General features: G+C 38.2%; 1 protein-coding gene across 1 annotated transcript in view; it reads left to right on the top strand.

The window, feature by feature from the left end:
• Positions 1-14,129, top strand: part of si:dkey-34e4.1 (carboxyl-terminal PDZ ligand of neuronal nitric oxide synthase protein) — a 56,931-nt gene that overhangs the window by 20,947 nt on the left and 21,855 nt on the right. Inside the window, exons 3-7 of the mRNA XM_059358375.1 lie at positions 5,947-6,039; positions 6,214-6,272; positions 8,202-8,310; positions 9,994-10,135; positions 12,007-12,179. Of these exons, the coding sequence (XP_059214358.1) occupies positions 5,947-6,039; positions 6,214-6,272; positions 8,202-8,310; positions 9,994-10,135; positions 12,007-12,179 (576 nt within the window). The remainder of the gene's footprint in view (positions 1-5,946; positions 6,040-6,213; positions 6,273-8,201; positions 8,311-9,993; positions 10,136-12,006; positions 12,180-14,129) is intronic.

The raw sequence follows: 14,129 nt of genomic DNA, 5'->3' as shown, positions 1-14,129 counted from the left end.
TGACACTTTCATAATAGATTGCAGAGAGGAGCGCTTGCTCAAATTTGTTACGCTGTCTGGGAAGGCTGATGAGTCTGATGGTTTAAATGCACACATCCAGACTAAGAAAGATTTGAAATAAATGCTCTCACTCTTAAGCTTCAACATAACTGTAGCACTGCAGCGCTCACAGTCAGCATTGAAGGCATAGTATAAGACAAATCTTTTAAGTGTGCATCTTAGAACTTAAAGCCTATGTGGTTCGTATGCCTCTTCAATCCACATATTAGTCATACGCTTTTCATTGCAACTCATGCATACTCAAGTATGTCTGCCAAAATGTCTCAAACATAATTCAGAATCCATAAAGTAAACTAAGCTCTTCTCTGGAAGAGTTTTACCTTGCTGAAAGTTTTCTAACCTGACACGTTGAGGCTTTGGGGAACTCATGTTATAAACTTTTTAAGTGTTTGTTCCGCTGTTGATAACATGAAAACCATAACAATCCAAGTGCATTAAAAGCTTGAATATTTCAAAACACTTGGCACTTAAGCAAAGAAAATATAAAAATTTCATACTTTGAATAAACTTGCAAAATCCCACTTTGCTTTAACAGAATGCTGGAATAAAGTGTGAATTATGAAAGAGCTGCGTGGGAATGATTTGACACTGATGTGATAGTTAAGGTAGCAAGTTGCCTGACTGTGCAGGTGTGAGTCAGACGTTGTAGGCTGTAGATCATCTTATGTATGTAAAGTGTTTTTCTTTTTTTCTTTTTGACAATTCTCAGTGGTGTTGCGAGCCAGTTATGCCTCAAGATGTCCTGTCTGGATTTTCAGATTGGGATTGTGAGAGTTGGTGAAGTTCCTCAAATGCATTAAAAATAACCTTTTACTGTTCGGTTTTTATCAATGTGTGTAAAAGCTCAGACATTATATGAAATACACTGAAGGTTGGCAATATGGCCAAAATCTTCATACACATATAAATATATTTATACCATAAAAACTGTATATATCACAATACAGTAGGGCCGGGCAAAGTCTTCTTTCCCAATATAGATCATTTGATATCTTTAACAATAAATATCATGATTTATTGTGTTTCCTGCATAGACTGTATATAAATAATGGACGGAGTCACCGTGACATCACCCATTGGTTTGTGGACTGCCCGTTGGAAGCCTCGAGTTCAGCTTTATACTCGTCGCCATCTTGCGTCGCCATCTTGTTTCCGATACGCGGAGCAGACCATATTTGGACTGTGGAGGAGCGAGAGAGATCTGACGACACTGACTACACGCCTCTCTACACCTCAACCTGACTGAGAGAAGCTGCTGCTAATTCATGTTAGCATTAACAGAAGCATTAACTGGGATGTTAATTTTGGCTAGCAACAAACAAAAACAAAATGTACGTTACTTACCTCAGAAAAAATAACAGTGACTCCTTGGAGTGTCTGTTAGTACAACCAAACGCAGAGCAAGGCATTTTTAATTAACAAAATGTTCAAATAAACTGTCATTAAGTGAAAATGCATTGTGAAAGGGTAAAAGTTATGAGACCAAACCGGTATATATCCTTTTTTTTTATATCGATATAACATTATATATAACTTTGACACGTTGCTGTGGATACGCATTGTTCTGCTTCTCTCCTGATGATGGCTCGCTTTGTTAGTGACCTGTCAATCAAAGGTAGCCATGCGCTCTTTATCTTCTATTTTCTTCTAAATGGGGCCATTATTTGAACTATTAACATCAAATTGTCTTGAATAAGATTTTTTACTAGCGACTGAGACCATAGTGTTGTCCTAAAAAATATCTGGGGTAATAAATCAAGTGAGAAGTTTCCTCTTTTTGTATTGAAATTAATGGACAGAAATGTTTTTGCAGCCACACTTAGCACCCCCTACTGGAATTTTTGGTAGAATGCAGCTTAAGGCACTTCCTGGTTTGCCTCCCTGCTCAGACCCGGAGGTTGCCGCCTGGTTTTCTGGTTATTTCTTTTTTTTACATTTCTATTTAATAAATAGAAATGTAAAAAAATAAAATTAAACACACATGCTAGACAAAATATATATAAAAAAGGCACTGTTCACTCCATCTTAACTATTTAACTAATAGCGGCATCCATTGGTGCATTCGGTTATATTTTTTCTTTATTTCTTTTACATTGTCTTCGGGGCTGCATGAGTGCACAGTCACCTTTATTTTAATTTCCTTCTCTTCATTATTTCCTTCAGAGCAAATTTTGTATTCTCAGTATCTGTGGATTGTGCACACGATTCAAGCATAGTGCACCTGGTTTTTGGTTTCACACTTTCCTTTCATCTCACTACCAGACCACTTGCAGCATGAGCATTTCCATCATCCTCCTCTTTAAACCCTGGCTACTCGTCTCTCTCCGTCTCGGCGGTGTGTTTCCTCCTCTCCCTCCCTGAACCATTCTCCATTTAATCAGCTCTCTCAGGACTCAGTTCTGTATAATTAGAGACTGAAACTTTAATCACCATGGATCCAGGGCAGGGGAGAGCAGGGCATTTCAAATAGACACAAGCAGGAAATTAGCATGAAAGAAAGTATGGAAACGTAGAAACGGATGTGACAAAAATTGCCTCAAGTCATGGCGTTTATTTGCTGTCAGTCTGTGCACAGAGACAGTTAGGCCTTTATATCATAGCTTTACACAAGACAAACACACACAAAAAAACACTATCTCCTGATCATGTCCACTAAGTCTTGACATGTTCAGCTAATTGTTCCAAGGCAGTATTGTGTAGCTGGATTAAAAGGTCACAGTTTACAGGATGTCCTTACATAACAGCAGCTGTCTCCTCACCTTCTCTCCTCCTGTCTCCTCCTATCTGCTCATCTTCTGTTTTCCATCTTCTAACCTTGCCTGGTTTTCACACTGGCATTCATTTTACCCTTTCTTTTTTAAACAAAGTATCATTCATCTCCTCTCTCCTCTTTACTTATTCATCCAGCTAAAGACCACTTCACTTTTGTAGTATATAAAATGTTTGGCAGAATATGGTAGAACAGCAAACTGGATATTTATTGTTTTCTGAGAAACAAGCTGGCAGCCAATTTTGTCTGAAGCAAATTTGATAAAAAGTTGAAAATGTGAACAACTATTTCCCTTGATTTAGCTCACCAGCACAATATGTAATGAAAGAGAATAATATAGCAAGAGTTAGTCTGGACTTGGGCCAGTAACCTGTTGGGTTTTCTATTTATTTATAGTGCTTAATATAACTAAGAGGCATTTGGAAATTAAATCTGATTTTAAAGGACCAATGAGTAGGATTTAGGGGATCTATTGGCAGAAATTGAATATAATAATGATTATATTTTTATTAGTTCATAACCACCTGAATGTTTTTTTTATCTGGAATTGAAGCTGGTCTTTTTTCTACAGAGCCCACCATGTTGCACCACCATGTTTCCACTGTAGCCAAGAACATACAAACCAAACACTGCCTCTTGAAGGGAACTTTTGCATTTTTACATTACCTGAAGGCCACCGTACACTCTTGAAAAGGGAGTAGGGCTAAACAGTAGGTTGCAGTCTGCAACCTTACTGCTAGATGCCACACTGGTCCCTGAAAGCAGCTTTTATTTATATTTTGTGATATTGAAGAACATCAATACCAATTTCGTGCCAGTATGCCAAATATGAAGCGACAAAGACCATTAGTTTAGCATAAAGACTGGAAGCAGGAGGTAACAGCTACCCAGGCCTCGTGTTATTAGTGAGCTTTGTAGGTGCTGCAGAAGGATTTGTTTTACCTTTGTTGAAACCAGGCTAGCTGTTTCTCCCTGTTTCCAGTCTTTATGCTAAGCTAAGCTGACCATCAGCTAGCTCAAACTTCATAATTAACAGACAGATATTAGGGTAGCATAAGTCAAGTTATGGGCAAGAAATTAAATTAGCTTCAAACCACTATTCCTTAGAGCTGGGCAATATGACCTCAAATCAAAAATTAAATCACCAATTAATTGAATATTTTACCTTGATTCCGAATATTGAACGATTATATTGCTTTTGTTTTTTTTGCCCTCATAGTTCACTGATACAAATGTGCTCAACTATTAAAGCTGAGAACTTTTCTTCTAATGAAAAAGTGCACATCTTTGTAATTAAGGAAACACAGATTAACAATTTTTGTTCATTATTGGATATTTCGAACTGAAATGAAAGCTGCTTTCATGTCGCGGATTGGACGAAAATAATTGAAATAATGGTAATGGGTGGTACATTTTTTCGATTTATTGCCCAGCCCTACTATTCCTTTCAATATGTGTTAAACGGTTAAGCTAGAAAGCAGTTTTTCACTAAAGTGTACAACCCACATTGTTTGTACAAGCCGCTGTAATAAACGGCCTTTATAGCTCTGAAAGCCAAACACCTGCATTTTGTTACATGATGTATTGTTGTGGTCTGACAGACCCACTGTAGGCTCTGATAGATGGTAGCTAACAAGAGTTGAACCCTGCTTCACGTTTAAATGTGACACTGATTTGAGTCGACAGGCCAGACTCGCTAAGTTCCTCAGCAGAAAGCCTGGCCAGCTGACGAGGTGGAAACACGTTAGTTGCTCAGTGCAGACACAGCTGTTGTGTACCACTCAGCAAACAGAGTGGAGACAAACATACATCCTGGGGCTCCTACTTAAATGTTGTTGTTTAATTTAGCTGGTGTAGTTTAGATTTTGTGCCCCTGAGAGATGGTTCGGCCTTACGTGGCCACATGAACATTTCTTGTCACTTTCTCTTTATAACACAATACTTATCAGCCATGTGACATTTCCTTAAGAATTGTCCAGAATATTTAAGAGGATTAATGAGATAAAAGTTGCCAAGTTTTAATGCTATTAGCTACAATCAGTCAGAGTGCACCTGCATTGGATAATTTGACCTAATGTTGGTTCTCATTGCAGTCAAGGTGAAGTAAGCAATCTATCTCTGTTATCCAAGTGTCCTTACACTGGAGTCAGAGAGCTGCAGAGAAGTTTTTGTTTTTTATTTTTTTAAACTTGGCTACCAATATTCCACAGACTTAATCAGTGCTCCTATTGTGAGCTGCCAAGCTATTAAAGATGCTGATATATTAAAGTGCACTGCAGATCATGTTTTAATGCTGACAGATTGTTCCCAATTATGTCCTTATTTCTCTAAGCATGCCAAATGTGCAGCAGGGCATACACTCTTTCTGCAAGGAAGAAGTGCACTGATGTGAGAATGTGTGTGTGCAGTTTGACTGTGTGTCTAAATATATGCTTAGACGTTTGGGTGAAACAATTATAAAGTGAGTCTGCAACAATATTGATGATTTATTTAGTGTTTAATCTTAATTTTTCAAGGCACAATTACTAAAACTGGCTTTCAGCCTCTGCAGTGTGAGATATCTTGCATATTGTATTTATGCAATACCAAACAATATATTTTGGTAAAGAATTGTCGATCGAACAAAAACAGCATTTTGAATAAGTCACCTTGGACTTTTGGAGCCTGTGATGGGCATGTGATCAGCAAAGTACATAGCAGATTAATTGATAATGAAACAGTCATTAGTAGCAGCATGTGAAGTAAATTGTCACCAAGGTCTTGACTGATTTATTATGCGTTTTTGTATGGTCATAAAATTTAGAGCATTTAGATCGATAAAATATTAATGGACAACTAACTTTCAGCATCTTAAATATGGAGAGTCCTTGCTTTTCTCAGTTTTATATCATATTAAACTTAATATCTGAGTTTTAGACTGACAAAACAAGACTTTTTAAGACCTTGGACTTTGAGAAATTGTATGAAAGCTTAATTTACTAGTTTATTTAAACCTTTACTGCCTGTTGCAATCTTTAAAAGTTAAGATTTTGACTTATCTTGTACAGGAAAGATAAAGTGCCGTCAATGTGTTTTACTGCTATTCTGATGTACTTTTTTGTCTTGTTTTTTTTTAGTATGAATTCAAGGCCAAGAACATCAAGAAGAAGAAGGTCAGCATTGTGGTGTCTGTGGACGGGGTCAAGATAATGCTGAGGAAGAAACAGAAGGTAAATCAGTGACTAACTCTAAAAAGAAAAAGACACCTGAGTTGGCAACACACAAAAAAGAAAAAAACATTTCAGCTCTAAATGAGATTTTGAAATTTCCAGTTTTATGTCTATTTGTCTTTATTATTAATAATAACCGTATAACTTATTCTGTGATTTTTTATCGATACACAGAGGAAAGAATGGACATGGGATGAGAGCAAGATGCTGATCATGCAAGACCCCATATACAGGTCAGTCACACCTCATAATCTCCACTATTTAATATGTTTGTATTGTAAAGTCTAAGGATGCACAATTTTGGAAAACATTTAAATTAACTGTGCAGCCCCTAATTGCATATATATAAAAAAAAATCATCTTTACCACTTGTTTTGCACACAAACGGGGTTAAAAGGTCTGATATTCTTTCGAGTCTCCTCTTTGCACCCTGCATGTTCTTGTTAGATTTAACCAAAGTAATTACTGTGAGTTTACTGCAGATACCACATGCTGTATGTCTCTCAGTGGAAATTATGTCCTTCAACTCGACCTCTGCGGATGGAGCTGAGACTTGCTTTATAGGCCTTCCCATGTACTTTACCATGCAGGACTAATGTGCTCCAATGTACCATACCGTGTGTGCCAAATGCACTTACATTCATAAAATAGCATAATGAATAATCCATAGCTTGTGCATGTAGTAGGTAGAGCATATGTTTGTCAGTATGTAATTTCCAATGAAAGGTTCCCACTCTCAGATTATATTCACAGTAATCTGGTTTTTAGGACCATATGTACAGCAAAGTTTAAGTTTGTTTGACAGAATATCTCAGCATGTGTGCCCAAACTCAATGCATTCATTAGGGCCACAACATCCCATCATCTACCTTCCCTGTTTGCATGGTGATGGAGCCTGTCAACCAATCATGAACGGGCTGCGAGGCTGTCAGTCGCTGCTCAACGACTCACAGCAATTAAACCGTAAAAAGTGTCAAAATAATACTGCCTGTCAGCTGCTGGAAGGAGAACAACATTTAGAATGGAAAGTGTAAAAATTGAAGGTACAATTTTTGGTGAAAAGGAGTATGAAATGGTTGAATGTCTGGGGTGGCTTTTTTTTTTCTGATTTGGCTCACTTAAAACAAGCAATTATAGCTAAATAGCCCTCTTCATGGAAATGGAAATCTCAGAGATGGTGGAAGAAGTAGGCGGCCACTTAAAAGTGTCTTAACCAGCTTGTGTGTTTGTAAATTATGTATATCTGTGGGAGGATCTCATTTGACAAAACCACACCTCATCAAGGGACCATGTGTGTTAAATATAATTATCCTTGCTTGTGTTTCTGTGGCTGTCTGTGCAGTGCGGCCACATGCGCTCTGTATCATGTGTCTTTCCGTAGTAGATGGTCATAATTTCTTTGCCTGGTTCCCAATGGAGTTGTTTTATAGCAACGGGGATGCAGGGCTGACCCTTTGCTCTGCCTCTACTGCTGAGTGTGTTGGTGCAGGGTTGCTGGCAACAACAGAGCCAGAACAGTATACAGTATAAAACACAAAGTGATTACAGCAGTTTAGTGTAGGGGCATTTATTCATATAAACTATTATAGTGGAAATATCCCTCTTTCGTTTGATGAGGTTATGTCTGCATTAGGTCAGTTTATCTCTGATTTTCAAGTATAATATGCATGATTTTCCTAAAAAACAAAAAAACTTGAACCTAAAAACTTTTCATACAAAAAGAATCCCTCTCAGTCATCACCTCCAACCCACTAGAAGTGTGTGGCAGTGTCTGTATCTGCACGACCCTCTGTTTTTTCTCTTTTTTCTTTTCATTTTGCTGTGTTGTTGTTTCTGGGCGTCGCCCTTTGAGCATAAAGCTCCAAAATGGCGGACACAGTGCAGAAAAAACACAAATACAGCAGGGCGTGACAAAGCTTGTTCCAAAACTAGAAATAATCTTTGGTTTTCATTAACTTTCATTGAGCTGGAGAGGAGGAGCCAAGTTTGAATGTTGTGTTTAAAAGACAATTCCTGCATAGCATGCCTTTTTAATATCACTTGTAACAGGATAGTAAGTGTAAAGAAAGGGCTGGACCAGGTAAAGAAAACAAAACTTTATTTCATATTTTGAGGTTTCTGTTACTTCTGTGTGTTTAAATTTGCTGTCATGTGTTTTCTAGGATTTTCTACGTGTCTCATGACTCCCAGGACTTAAAGATCTTCAGCTATATCGCAAGAGATGGTTCCAATAATTCCTTCAGATGTAATGTCTTCAAGTCAAAGAAGAAGGTAAAACAAAAGTCTCACACACAACTCCTGACTGCAGACTTGTACAGCTGATTACAGACACACTTTTGGCCCCTGAGGTTTCCTTTTTTTATAACTGAAAATGAAACCAACCATCACATAATCATGCAGGGAGAAACAAATCATAGTGAGAAAGGAGATACAAATTTGATCAACAGCTTCAGTAGTCTTTAATCTAATTCAGCCATAAGACATTTTAAGTAAAATTTGTTTTCTTAACTGGGAAAACCTGCACTCTTACTCTTCTCACTATCCAATTTGCTGCTGTCATTTGCTCCTTGATTTAAATCCCCTGGCTGTATACAGAAAATGTTAAGCACATTGTGAGACATACTGCATGCAGACTTCCAGGGAAACTTTTTTGTGTGTCTTAAGTGATTAACAATTTTTGAAATTGGTCCAGCATTGAGTGAGAGTGCTGCAGCCAGCAGCCATGAAACAGGCTACAATTTAATCCTTCCAGGCAATTGCACAACGTCAGTATACGTCCACTAAAAGTGTTTGTTTTGCCACTGACATGCTCAGATTGATATTATAAATGTCTGACAACATAATGGTAAGGAACCTATAGAGATTTTTTTTATTTACCTTCTGCCTGACCAGTGTGTTTGTCCAAGTCTCACTCAAGGAGAACTCTCAATCTGAAGTCTCACAAGGTTAGTGTTGCCACAAGACTACGGTGAAAGCTTGAGTGTGAAAGTGTTTGTTGATTTGGGAGTACAGAAAGCATAGCTTAGTGTTATATACAGTATTTTCAATGTCAGGGCCTAATATTGAGGTGATTTTAACAATATAGAAGAGGCTGGACAAGATTTCAGAACCAGAAGATTTCTCCTTTAGCAAGAGTGCTTTTCATAATGATTCCAGACACCGAAAAATAACAAATGCAAACCTATCAGTGGCAAAAACATGCACTTTCAGTGGCCGTATGTATGTTGCTAGTGCACAACTGCATCAGAGAATTACATTGCAACCTTTGTGTGATGCTCTCATTCAATACTGGATCAATTTTAAAAAAAAATGCTGTCCCTATTCGTCACTCTGACACAAAACATGGTAAAATATGATCCAGGTTAAAAAATACTGAAGCTTCCCTTCCCTTTTGCTTCAGTTTTCTGTGTCTAGCTACCTGTGACTAAGGGTTGATTGTAATCAATGTTTTTGAATTAGATCTTTACTTTAGGAATTAATTGCCAGATTGTCAGCTCAGTTAATCAGTTTTGGTTTTAACTCTTAATTAATATCCTGTGCCTTACCACTGCAGATCTACAGCCTGCAGTGAATACAGAATAGATGCAGTTAAGGGCAACAATTACAACTGCATATTTCAGTAAAGCATCTTTCCTCAGTTTCCGCTTTTTTCACGTGTGTTGTTACAAGTTCCACATTCTTGGCTCAAAGTCAGTCAGCTGTCATGGGAATTGTTCCACAGAAGTGACGTTATTAGGCTTTGATCGTCGCACTGTGCCAAGGGTGACTGAGAGTGATGTTTTCAGTCCATCCAAAGGCTACAGCAGCTGATTTCACTGATTAACTCATAACTCATCAGGGAAATTATTTGTGCTTATTGTTGAATCCTTTTGCTAAGCACTGACCTTTTTATTTTAAACTCTCCACTCTGTTCTCTCTGTCCATCTGTCTCTCCATCCTCTCTCTCCCTGTCAGACGCAGGCCATGCGTATTGTGCGCACAGTAGGTCAGGCCTTTGAAGTGTGCCATAAGCTCAGCCTGCAGCATGCTGAGCAGGACGCCGACGGACAGGCGGACGGAGAGAGTGACAAGTCTACAGAGGAGTCCAGCAGTCATGGTCAGTGCTACCCGCTATCTGCTATGCACAGGTGTGCCTTTGCAGAGCACATTCAAATAGGGTGGATTCGGGTAATTTGGGACACTTGGTAATGTGGGACACTTAAGGTTTGGCTGGTTTATTTCCTGCTTAAAGTAATTATAGTCATCAAAACCTTTACTATTGGTCTACCATTGGTGTCATGTGACTGAAATTACATAAAATATTTTTAAATTTAGAAAAATATAACAAAGTCAAAATTGCAAAAAGTGTCCCACATTACCCGAATTCACCCTACGCACAGAAAAATACACTTTCTGGGTTATTATGACGACAAAGACCTAGAGGAAGATATACTGTATACAAAGGTATTTAAAGTCAGCGATGAAATCCTAAAAACTAAGAATAGTACACTTATTCTTTGGCTTTGTTTGCTCTGTGAGCTAGAGTCTGTTTGTACAGTTTAGTTTCTGTTTAGCAGTGTGCAAACACCTGCTGCTTGTCTGAGCCTTCCACCTGTGAGAGAGCCAACAGCTCTTTCCATGGCAAACAGGAAAAAAACGCCCAAGCATGAAACCACTTTGCTTACTTTTTCCCTTCTTTTTTTGTGAAATGCAACACTGCATTTACCCCACTATGTTATGTGATATATATTAACCTTCATTAAAAGCAATGCAAAAAGCTAAAGCAAGTATAGAGTTTTTAATCAAAAAATTTTACACTTTCAAATTAAAGAAAAACACTGAACAATCAGGAAAACCGAACATGCCTTGGATATACTTTGGACCACACCCATGCCAACTTAAAGCCTTTCTAACCAGCTGGGCTCCTTACATGCTTGCTAATAACTCTTAAAAAGTTGTGTCTCCAAGATTGATAGCGTTGTATTAAGATTGAAATTTGGTCAGCCTTCTTCCTTGCGGGGCAAAGCCAACAACAATCCTTCCTCCCACTCATGATCAAGTTTTGATTGAGTGTGCATGGAGAGGAAGGCTGGTCGCAGACTGATCTGTTGTCATTGTTTGTGTCAGAGTGAGAGCAGGGAAATGAGGGGCTGCACGGATCCATTTTTAATAGTAAAACAAAATAGAAAATCAATGTGTGGCAGTCAATGTTGATATTGTGTACTCGTATTGTGGTATTGTGGTTACTAGGGTGTTTACTTTCTAAATATTTTATGAGCAGTATCATTGGTTTTTATTTACAGAAAAATAATGTCAACTATTCTAAACATATAGGCCTTCTGGTATATTAAAACACATGTTTTATCTTTAACTTCCGGTCTGAAGAATGTTATTATGGAAAATGTGGTGTTTCTGAGGCATTATTGGTCATTTTGGTCACAAGAGGACCATCTCTCTCTGCTGGGTAAGAATGACCTTAGTTTGATTTCACGCCTCTTTACGGCCTAAATGGCGCCATCAGACCTCACTAGCTCAGTAATTCAGGACACCGATCAAACGGCAACACCACAGATGTCCAGTTACACTGAAATGTAAACACAATATTACGCCCCTCTGGATTTGAGTGTTCTCTGATGCTTCATGCTGCGGTTATTTCATGCGGCCAAAGAATGAGAAAGAATCCTGTAATTACAGCATTCACGTCATTTGACAACACAAGAGGTTGATTGCCAGTGTTAGCAGTAATGAGTGTAATTTGCACAGTGAATGAATAGTTGTCTGGCACTGAGCTACGGTTGTGTGACAGGCAGAGTTGATCACATGGGGTAGAATACTGTGTATGTGCTTAAAATAGATTTAAATTAGGGTTTAGTTCTCTAAACGAAGGCATCCCTGTTTCCATGTTTTTATGAACTCGTGCATCGTTTAACATCAACCCTAGAGGTGGTGGAAATGTTTTGCTTATTGTCTTTGTGTTTTTCCTTACAGGTCGTAAGCTGACGGGAGCAGAGCGAGAGGAGGAAGAGGAGAACAGCAAACTTGGAGGAAGACGAGGAGAAGAGGATCCATCAGCCGGCACTTCATTGTGTGAAAAGGCAGTCAGTGAAATTCTGCAGAGTCTGGCTGAGCTGAACGTGGTCAAACCTGGACAGACTATTATAGTAAGATACTGCAGCACACACACACACACACACACACACACACACACACACACACATTGAGCTGCTGAGGGCTAGAAGGTTATGATAAGCCCACAGTAATGTGCTTGATATATTACAGTTGTCTGCAGTCCTGCCCTTCAGTTTAAATGCAAGGTCAAGAATGGAATTTAAATTGAATGGAGACAAAAGCTGAAATAAAGTTGCATTTCTCCTAGTAATTGTTTCTTGGAAATGTAAACTCTAAACTTTTTTTCTTTTTTGAAATAGGTTAAAGCATTATTTAAGTATGTTTCAGAATGTTGCCATGTTATTATTTAATAAGAATCTAAAATTTTTTGTAGTCTTTTTAAAGACCATGCATTGTTTGCCCTTACAGTTTTGCAGAAAGAAGCAAACAATGTGACAAACAAAGTGATAAAAAATGTATTCCGACCTTTATGCAAAATGCAGTGAAATGGTTCAGCATATACATGAGACCACATCTGCTTTTCCAAATAAGGTGACACAAAGTATATAAAAAATACATATATAGAAATAAGATAATTGGATTATCTTCAGAGCAAGTACAAAACATATATTACCTGTGTCCTTTAAGAGGTTGCAATAAATACATTTTGAAAGAGCTAAAAATGATGAAAAACTTAAATGTTGAAATTGCGTCATTGCTAGTGTCTTCATGTTTATCCTACTTATTAGGCTTGAAAGCTATGATGAATGGACATTAATGAGATATATTAGGGAGTGCCGTACAGGGCAAGGAAGTAAGGTTTTGTTTGATTTGTCTGCAGGGACATTTTTGAAAGAAGTTACTAAGTGGGTCATAAAAGTTGCTAAATCCAGAGGCAAAACTGCCAAGTTGGCAGCAATAACCGTTGGACTTGATGTGTGATATTACAAACTTATTATCTGTTATGATTTGAGTTCACCTTGAAGTGTTCTAGTGTGTCTATTAATACGATGTGTTTCACTGCTCAAGAGCTCCTTAAATTGTCTGTGTTTCTTGGTCATTGGACATCTAAACCTTGCAAAAGCAAAACGTAAGGGCAACATCACACACAGCAGAGGTCAGGTAGCAACATCCACATTTGAATGATTCCAGTGTTTTTTTCTGTCTTTGTAGCTTCAGGAAATTAACTCTGCTGTGATTTATTACTCTGGCTTTAGTAATGTTTTGATGCTGTAATCCAGGCGTAGCGCTGCCAAATGCTTCATTGATATAAGGAAGTACAGTTAGTGCTTTGTCATGTACTGCAGTACCTGACCAGATCACTGACTGCAGCCCTCCATGACTAACCACAGTTGGCAGCAGATACTGTTGGTATGAAGTAACCCGGTCACGCTCGCATCAAGTGAAAAGACTACATTTCTGTTTCTCTGTGTTTGAGATTCAGACTTTAAATCCTATGAAGTTTGGAACTGACTATTATCTCTCCTGAATATTTTGTACCGGTAACATAGCGGCTTCGGTGTGTCATGACGCTTTACTGTGAATTTGTCACCATAGTGAGTGTGGCAGACACAGCTGTTATCACACTACTGAAAGAGAGAGAGAGCGTTGGATTGGAGTGGGGAACCTGAATATTCCTGCTGGCTGTGAAAGGGGGACACTTAATCCCAAAAAACCCAGTCTGTTCCCTTTGATTTCTGAGAAACGCCACCATAATCCCATTGAGGGGTTCACGAACATCTGCTCTACAGAGATAAGCAAGAAGAGAGGGAAGGGAAGAAAGAGATGGAGGGAGGAATAATGATCAGGATAACAGAAAAGAAACGGCCGAAAGATACAGACTACACAAGATGCTGGTTGTATTGGTAGATGCAAACAGGCACATATGAGATGTTGAATGAACTTGTTTTTAAGGCAGCTATTAATTATAATATTTATCAATTAAAGTCCCTTAAAACATATCTTCTCAATCAGATTTTTCCAATAGACCATCAGGTCCGACA

Source organism: Centropristis striata, chromosome 19 (genome assembly GCF_030273125.1).
Source record: "Centropristis striata isolate RG_2023a ecotype Rhode Island chromosome 19, C.striata_1.0, whole genome shotgun sequence".
NCBI classification, from domain to species: Eukaryota; Metazoa; Chordata; class Actinopteri; order Perciformes; family Serranidae; genus Centropristis; species Centropristis striata.
This window is presented reverse-complemented; position numbering and strand designations above follow the sequence as displayed.